The 9,643-nt window shown below is 38.4% G+C and overlaps 1 protein-coding gene across 1 annotated transcript; it reads left to right on the top strand.

Annotated features, from left to right (window-relative positions):
* Nucleotides 1-3,358: 3,358 nt before the first annotated feature.
* On the top strand, nucleotides 3,359-4,660 carry LOC134802635 (uncharacterized). The gene has a single exon (XM_063775270.1). It carries the CDS (start codon nucleotides 3,359-3,361, stop codon nucleotides 4,658-4,660), a length of 1,302 nt encoding a protein of 433 aa, XP_063631340.1.
* The last annotated feature ends 4,983 nt before the right edge of the window (nucleotides 4,661-9,643 follow it).

Below are 9,643 nucleotides of genomic sequence, written 5' to 3'. Positions count from 1 at the left end.
ATATATATATATTGTATTGTATGTATGTATGCTAGTATGTATTTTATGTATTTTTATTCTATAATATTATTTATGTATTTTATGAGTTGACAATACGTTAGTTTACTTTTTCTAAATATTACTGTACATCCCGTAAGTTTGTCTATCTGACCTGACTGGAGTTTTCCTCTCATCTAATCGAAGGTTAGCTGGAAGAGATCCCTTATAGGGATAAGTTCGCCTTTGTACTTCCATTACTGTAATTTATTTTTGTAAACCTGTGTTGTGTACAATAAAGTGATTACTACTACTACAATAATGATGATTATTTTCCAGATGACAAGTAGGAAAAAACATTTTTGCATACAATTTGGTGACCCTACTCAATGTGACGTCTTGTCGCTTTCCATACAGCGTATGTCAAAAGTCATAGGGTGACCATAATTACTTAGTATAACATTAATTTTACTTAAAAAATAAGAATAATTCAAGTAATTAACTTTTAGTCAAATACTACCATATGATAATGTGGATCATTTACAGAGTCAGAAAAAGTGGTTCTGGATCACAACCCCGAAATCACCCTGTATATTGAAGTTAGCGGTAAAAACTCAATATATTATTACTACATCGGTAACTCGTGGCATTTAGGTAGCACCAGGCCTATGGAACTCTCCGCGCGAGCTCGGATTTATGCCTACGAATCTGTTACCGTTCACGGTAGAAAAGCTAGCCAGTTGGTTGCCACACGCGCTCACGCACGCACGTTATCGCGCGCCGCACAGTCAATTTTTACGATAGTTACTAACTACGTAGGTACTATTGAATTTCTTTAATTAAACATGTAATGTTTATTACGACAAATGTATAGATATCTATCTATTTGAAATAGGTAGCAAATTTTTAATTTATTTTGGTAATTATTTTAACGACAGTAAGTTAACTTTACATCGGAAAGTACCTACTTACCTACTCATTTATGGCTTAACTATTGTGTACCATTAATCTCTATCTGGTTTTAAAGTACACGAAGTTTTAAAACTAATTCTTGCTGGGATCATTGCGCGGTTTATAAAACGGCGTAAACACTACGGTTATTGCAGGGGCATATGACCTTTTAAAATTAGTATTTCGCAAACACTAACGCATAAACGGAATATTAGGTATAATTTAAGATTTAGCTTTCCTGTTATTTCATTCCGCTGTTTAAGTAGGTATTTATTTATCATTTCTAAGTGTCAACAACCCTAGCGTTGTGCAGGTGCGCGCGGTGCGGGGAGCGGCGCGCTGAAGGTCACTCCATTGTATTTTTGTATAGGTATCAAAACGGTAGGTATTTGCGTTTTCTTTGAGAGATAAGTATCTGTTCGTAAGAACTATTATATAATCTGTGGTAGCACTTAAAAGATTAGTTTAATTAATTTCCTTTTTTTAGTGGTTTCTTTTTCTCGACTCGTATAGGAAGAATATTGTCACATCACTAGTCTGTGCCTGCTACCTAAATTCCACGAGTTACCGCTGTGTGCTCATCACTAATCTTTTAAGTGCTACCTAAATGCCACGAGTTACCGATGTGTAATTATTACAAAGTGCGGTTTATATTTAATGATTTATTGCGGTGTGGTTAATTAAAAATAATGTATAATTGTTACTTGTAGTTTTCATGGTGTGGTTCTTGTTCGGATTCGGGATCCTATTGATTATATTTATTTGGATTTCGATATCGAATACCAACGTAATCATGGCGGCAGCTAGGCGGATACAGTTGCTGCAGATGAAATATCATACAGCATGTCGTAGTATGGATGTGTTGGATGGATTGGCTCGTAATCCCGAATTGTCTTCGGAACAAGAAAGTGATTTTCTCGTGCGGTTTCAAGATTTAGAGAAAGTTTATGAGGCATTTACGGAAATATTTTATGAACTTCAGCTCTCTGCTGCGGATATAGAGAGCTTTGATTTAGAAAGTCATCTTCAGGAGTACGAGGCGTACAACAAGAAATATTATTTTATACCAAACTTATTTTTGGTGAGCACATTGATAGTATAGTAGGTAAAGCTTCCAGGTCACTTGGTTTTATAATACGTAGTTCAGTCTGTTTTACCCGTCCCAAAACTCTTAAAATCTTGTATTGCGCTTACGTGAGAAGCAAACTAGAATACGCATCTCAGATATGGAATCCTCAATATCAAATTTATGTTGATAGGGTTGAGAGATTGCAGTTAAAATTCGTCAAATTTCTCTGTTACAAAATGCGAGTTAATTATAGTTCTACCAACTACCTCAAGCTGTGTAAGAAGCATCATTTGATCCCACTTGTTAAGCGACGTGAAATTGCAGATATAGTTTACTTAGTAAATATTATAAAAGGTAATGTAGATTGTCCAAATTTGCTTAATAAGATCTTTTTTAATGTTCCGTCAAGGAGGCTTAGGCATTTTCGTCCCATTAGTAATAACCAAGCTGCTGCTACTAGGTATAGGAAAAACAGCTTCATATGCAGGGCAGGCATGAGTTTAAATAAAGTTCTTACAAATTGTGATATTGACATATATAGTCATAGCATACCAGTAATAAAAAATAAATTAATTAGATACTTCATGGGTGACAATAATTCTGGCGCAGGTCAGGGCTCGGTACATTATTAAATGTGTACTATCCGTAAAAGGTTTTCTTCTCTTTATTTATTTTTGTAAACATAGATCATATACATATAGATCATCTGTTCTTGTGCTTTGTGAACTTGTATGTGTAACTAAGTTGGGCAAAAACTTTCTATAATTTATTATATTTCTATAAGTGAGAACCTATAATTGGCTCTGTGATTCTATTGTAATTTCTGGATATATATAGCGCTGTTGGTTTTCCATGTACTAAAATAAAATAAATAAAATAAAATAAATAAATAAATAAATAAAACAACGCCATTTAGGGTTGACTAATTTGAACGCCTCAGCTAACGCGGACAATAGCTGTAGCAGCGGTAACGGTAATGACAATCCTAAGAGCGCGCGGAATAGGGCAGTTCTCCCTAAAGTCAAACTTCCTACCTTTGCGGGACAGGTGGAAGAGTTTGTTCCCTTTATGGAATTGTTCCAATCTTTGGTGGGCAATGATACCACTTTGTCGGATACTGAAAAAATGTATTATTTGGCGGGGTCGCTTTTAGGTGAACCAAAGTCCCAGCATTTGTCGGTCACAGGGGACAATTTTTCGGTTGCGATAGATTTGTTAAATGCACGGTATAACAACAAAAGGTTGTTGGCGGATCGTTTGTTGCACAATTTGTTAAGTGCACCTCATGTCACCACTAAGGGGGCAAGTGGTTTAAAAATGTTTTTAAATACTTTGATTGAAAACACAAAAGCCTTGGAAAAGATGCAGTTTCCTGTTGATTCGTGGTGCTATTTGCTGTTTTATATTAATTTTCAAAAGTTAGACGGCAACTTGAAGAAACATTTTGAAGACAAGCACGCCGATAAAGAGTTACCCACATTCTCGGACCTTATAAAGTTTTTGGAAACCGAAATACGGATTTTGGAATCCAGTGCGGAGCCACAGGCCGGTACGTCAGCGGGAAGGCGTAGTGGAAGTGGACAGAGCCATGCGGTAAAGGCTCATGCGGCATTTGAGGGTGCGGGTTCGACGTCGTCGTGTCGACTGTGCGGAAAAAGCGGACACTTCATTGCTAGGTGTGAAAAATTCTTGGAAATGAAACCTGCGGCTAGGAAGCGTGAGGTGGTATCTCTTAGATTGTGCTTCAAGTGCTTGAATGGTCACAACATTAACCAGTGCACTTATAACAAGAACTGTTACAAGTGTAATTCGGCTAAACACCATTATTTATTACATTTCGATCTTCCGGCAACTGGTTCAGATCGTGAGCAACGTTTGACTTCAAACAATGTTGCTACAAGTGGGAAGGCTCACAGTGCTACCTCGTCCTCTCCGAGTGCTCCTATTGTGAGTGCACCTTTGGCCAGCGACAATCCAGGAAGTGCGGTCCCTAGAGTCACCGTACTAGTGGCATCACAGGTCAACAAACCTGATATGTATCAGCGGAAGGTGCTACTTGCGACGGCAGTAATAAGAGTACTGGACAGCAGCGGAAACTTCCAGGAGGCGCGGGCCTTACTGGATGGAGGAAGCGAGAGCACATTTATATCGGAGTCTTGCGTGCAGAAGTTGGGCTTAAAACGGTTTAAGTCTGACGTCTCAATCGCAGGACTGAACTGTACTCCTATAAGCGGTTGTAGGGGGGCAGTTAATTTAACCATGGCACCTAGGTTGACGGATCAGCCTGTGCTAGTGACCACGGCTACAGTCTTAAATGAAGTTACCTATAACTTGCCTGGATATTCGTTGCCGGCCCAATTAGCGGATAATTATCGAGGACTGAATCTTGCGGATGAACACTTCTTTGTCAGTCGACAGATTGATATTTTAATAGGCGAAGATCTACTTGGTGATATTGTACTCAGCGGACGCATTAAAATCAACGATCACATTCCACGGGTGACGAAAACGGTGTTCGGCTACGTGCTGTCAGGTCCAGCCACTATAACGGCTTCTTTATCGGATGCCCCGGAGAATGTAAATACTGTACCATTAGCCACGAAGCGGTTCTTGGCTATGGAAATGCGATTCCTCGCGAAGGGGAATCGAGTTCACCAATTGTGAATTGCGGTTTAGATAGCCTGGAGACATTTACCTTCAGAAATGAACCCTGCTGATGTCGCGAATTGCAGTTGTCATGCATCAGTGCTCCTTGAGCACCCTTTATGTTGGGGTCTTCATTGGTTGTCAGGTGATGCGGAGACCTGGCCCAGGAATAAAATGGATAATGCGCAAGATCCATTGCCTGGATTGCGGAAGATAAAGGTAAATGTTCGGGCCTTAGCTGGAATTGTTGACGAGGATAATATTTTTACGCGGTTTAGTCGGTTGAATATGTTATAGGCGGTCGTAGCATATTGTTTCCGGTTTGTCAGCAATGCCAGGAATTTGTCTGAAAGTCTGATATTGACAGAGCGACGGTTCGCTTTGCAGCGATTAATTAAATTGGTTCAGCAGGAGGACTTTGCGGATGACATCCACTGCTTGACCAAGAATAAGGTTTTCTCGCGGCTTTGACGCGATTCACATTTCGACGCGGTTTGCTGAGTGTGATACGTTCAGATTGCGGAAGTAATTATTTGGGTGCAAATAAGTATTTGGATTATGTGCAGAGATACAAATATCTCCTGAGAAGCCAAAGCTTCTCAGGAAGTACAGCAAGAGCTTAGCGACGGCGCCGCCAAGCTGTCTCATTTCGGTGGTCTATTTGAGGCGACCGTAAAATCGGCTACCTATATCATTATTGCGGCGTGTCATAGGTCACAGGTTTTGACGTTCTACGAATTGGTAACGGTATTTACCAGGTTGAGAAGCGGTTCTTAATTTTTTTGTCGTCCGTTATGCCCGTTGTCCCAAGATCCTCATGAACTTGAGGTGTTGACGCTTGCTCATCTATTTATAGGTAGACCTTTGCTTTCGGTTCCGGAGTACAATTTGAGGATATTCCAAACTCGCGGTTGAGTCGTTTTAATGTCTCAACGCCTGTGAAGAAAATGGAGTAAACAATATCTACATTCTCATCAAAGGCGTATAAAATGGACATCTCCAACTGATCCGCCTAAGCTGGGCGATCTAGATTTAGATTTAGATTTCATTTATTTGCAAAAAGACTTGGTACAGTGGTTCTTATGCTATTGTTATTAGGTAACACATGATTAACTACATAGTAGAATGCAAATTTACACTTTAAACTCTAGGACATACAACACATTAATCAAAATAGACAGGTATATACAACACAATTCAAATGTCAATTCTAAAGCTAAGAGATTTTATTAATTAAAGGAACCGTCAATTTAAAATTTCATTAATATTATACAAGGTTTATCCATGTAGCCATTTATAGAGCCTTGGTTTTAGTGCTTTGGCATTCAACTCTTTAAGGTGATCAGGCAATTTGTTAAAAAGCTTAACACACATTTTGAGACAGATTTTACTGTAGAGTGCTAGTTTTGGAGTAACATCTAATACGAGCCTGTTAGGGTCTCTACGAGGACGCTGGTTCAGGTCAGCTGCCTTTTTAAAGAGATGCTTATTTTTGCTGACTAACATACATATTTCGTACATATATACTGCGGGTAGCGGTAGTAAGCCAAGTTGATTAAAAATAGGTTTACAACTTTCCCAAGGTGGGAGGCCGCAAATTGCTCGAACACATTTTTTTTGGGCGATAAATAGCCTATCCTTATCGGTGCTATTGCCCCAGGCTAGGACACCATATCGTAGCGTGGATTCTACGTATGCTCGGTATGTTGAAATTGCGGTAGCGACGGTTGTAACTTTCCGTACCTGTTTAAGTGCGTAAACAAACTTATTGATTTTGCTACATACGATTTGTACATGTGCCTTCTAGTTCAAGCTTTCATCTATTGTTACACCTAAAAATTTTGTTTTTCTCTATTCGTGTAACATTCAGATGAGGTATATTTTTGTTGAACATGATATATTTTGATTTACTCAAATTGATAATGATGTCTAAGTTGTTAATATAGAGCCATTTAATAATTACTTCTATCGTTCTGTTAATGTCAGATTCATGTTCTTCTATTGTATTACTATTAACTATACTATTTTGGGATGTCACAATTACAGATATGTCGTCAGCAAATAAGATAAATTGATGATGAGTTATTTCAGTTATGTCATTTACGTATAACAGGAAGAGTATAGGGCCCAATATACTCCCCTGTGGTACGCCGTGCTTATTTAATTTGTATTCGGAGTTGTAGTTCCTTTTTTCATTATTTTCGTCATCTTTAGATATTTCAACACATTGCAATCTGTTACTCAGATTTGAGGATATCCACTGGAGTGGCAGCCCTCTTAATCCATATTTTTCTAATTTTTTTAAGAGCAGGTCCTGAGAAACGAGATCGAAGGCTTTCGATAAATCAAAGAAAAGCCCTGTGGTTATTCTGTTATTATTTATACTATTTAATATCGACTTGATCAGGGAATAGATTGCCAGTGTTGTTGACTTATCTTTCTGAAAGCCAAATTGATGTTTATTGATGATTTCAAACTTTGTACAAAAGTCTAAAAGTCGTTTATACATACATTTTTCTAATATTTTAGACAATATAGGTATTAGAGTGATAGGACGGTAGTTATTTATACTATCTTTCTCATTTTTTTTAAACAATGGCTTTACAATTGATAATTTTAATACATCTGAAAAGGTTCCAGAGGCGAATGAAAAATTGATTAAATAGGTTAATATTGGAACTATTTCATTGATGCATGACTTTATAATTTTTGTGTTGATAGTTCTTATAAAGGAGGAAAACTTACCTCCTCTTAAATCGAAGTTAGGGAGAATAGAGGAGTTGCTACCCGGCAAAGACGGCATTGTTAGGGTAGTACGTTTAAAAACTCCAACAGGTAGCCTCACGCGGCCGGTTGTTAAAATTTGTAGGCTTCCTTTGGAAGATTAAGCGGAGGTAGCGATACCAAACTGTTTTAGTTTAGTTGTAGTTAGAGTTTAATTTTGTTTGTTGATAAAGGCTTTCTCGGGCGGGGGAATGTTTAGTTTTTAATACCACCATTATCACCTCATTTCATTCCCACCTTTTTATATATATATATTGTCATTTGGGGAAAAAAGAACAATATGTGTCAATGGAAAGAAAACGATCGGTGCGGACAATTTTACACGAAAACTTATTTATTTCGGAAGAACTGCGGAATACATTGATTGCGGAGGACCTGCACCACGGCACAGGGGGGTGAGTGTAGGGTTCTAATTTATTTATCTTATATTTTGTGTTTTTTCCGCCCTTCATATGAAACGAGTGTCGATTCGGCGAGGCCATTGAACCAGCGCAAGGCATAAGTCAAAATCCACGCCGAATCATTAATAATAATCAAACTAAAAAAATAACATTTATTCTTATTAATTCAGAAAGATCCCTAACTTCATTAGTTAAGTTTTCGAATCATCAGTTTTATTTGTTGCTTTAAAACCATGCAATAGATCTCAAATGTGAAATAGGTCATTAATAATCCTAAAAGTTTATTATTTTACTTTTGATTAATAAAAAACATGGTTTAAATACGAATAATTCTTATAAAACTAATTCCCGTGCCAGAAAAATCCAATTCCCATGGACAGAAAAATTCCCGTGCTCTGATAAATTTTCAAACTGAAATATTTTTCAAAATTTCATGAATATGTGTACCCTGAAAGTAATATTGGCTTTATTTTATTTTTCTACGAATTATCACACCACATTTTGTTATATCTTATCAATATTTCAAAATTCCATGGAAATTAGATAAAAATGCTCGTTTGGTGAAATTGACCCATTTCCACCGTAAGGGATGCTGATTAAGGACACAAAGGACATCAAATCCTGCTAATACACATTTCGCTCACATCACCTTTACCGGTGAACGGCACACCGCGATCTCTTACCCACAGCGCACTCTTACCCCGAATGACTCTATATGGCTCCTATACAATAGCAATATCACTTGCCCCTCTAATGCATAAATGCGTCCCTTGGATTGGCCGGCGTTGGCCATTCGTGTAGAGGAGCCAATACATGTTTTGTGTAGTGCCAACCCTTGCATTTCATTTAAAATTTTACCACTGATAACGGGGTCTGCTGATAAGCAATAATGTGTCAAACCACATCCATATTGCAATAGGATGTTAACTCAAAAAAATTACGCTTAAAGTTAACATTTTCTTGAAAAATTAAAGTGGGTTGACACATTTCTGCTAAACGGTATCCAGTTTCAATGATGGTGAACCTTAAAATAAAATTAATTTAATGAATACTTACTTCCGTTTCCAGATTTTACTAATACTCTCGGATTTAGCATCCGTATACGACACATTTGGGTGGTATAAACATATGTTGTGGAGGTCCACCTACAATAAAAGCATTAGGGAAGCGTATCCGTCGGCGTGGCCCGAGTGCCCCACCACGACGACCACCACCGAGACACCCTCACGCTCCTTGGCGCCACACAACCTGACCGGACAAACTATAGCCAAGGTAATGGCTCCTCTACACGATGGGCCAGCGCCGGCCACTCCAAGGGACGCAGCCATGCGGTAGAATGAGATAGCAATATCACTTGCTCCCTCTAACGCATAAATGCGTCCCTTGGAGTGGCCGGCGCTGGCCCATCGTGTAGAGGAGCCATAACATGTTGCACAAATCCCGAGTTCCACTAGGTACTGCCAGGGTTCAGCAACAGCTCTGTATTGGGTACTACTCTCCCAAGTGCGCATCAAGATGAGTTGGATGACTAAAACATCGTATGCCTATGTTGCACCAAACCTGAGTTCCACTAGGTACCTACAGCCAGGTTGAATAGACAGCCAGTCAGCCATGCAGATTGAATGTTCACTTATCATATAACATATAACCAAACCTGTGATAACTCGGGGCACATTCTAGGGATTTGATATCGATAATAAAAACTTTTTACAAAAAAAATGAAACCGACTTCAAAAAGAATGAAATAAAATATCATCTTTTTTTATGTCTATGCGTTACCAACTGATATGTTTGAAGTCGGTGCCAAGCCAAATTT

This window comes from Cydia splendana, chromosome 25 (assembly GCF_910591565.1).
Source record: "Cydia splendana chromosome 25, ilCydSple1.2, whole genome shotgun sequence".
Lineage (NCBI taxonomy): Eukaryota > Metazoa > Arthropoda > Insecta > Lepidoptera > Tortricidae > Cydia > Cydia splendana.
The sequence above is the reverse complement of the archived record's forward strand: the minus strand, read 5'-3'. Positions and strand labels throughout refer to the sequence as shown.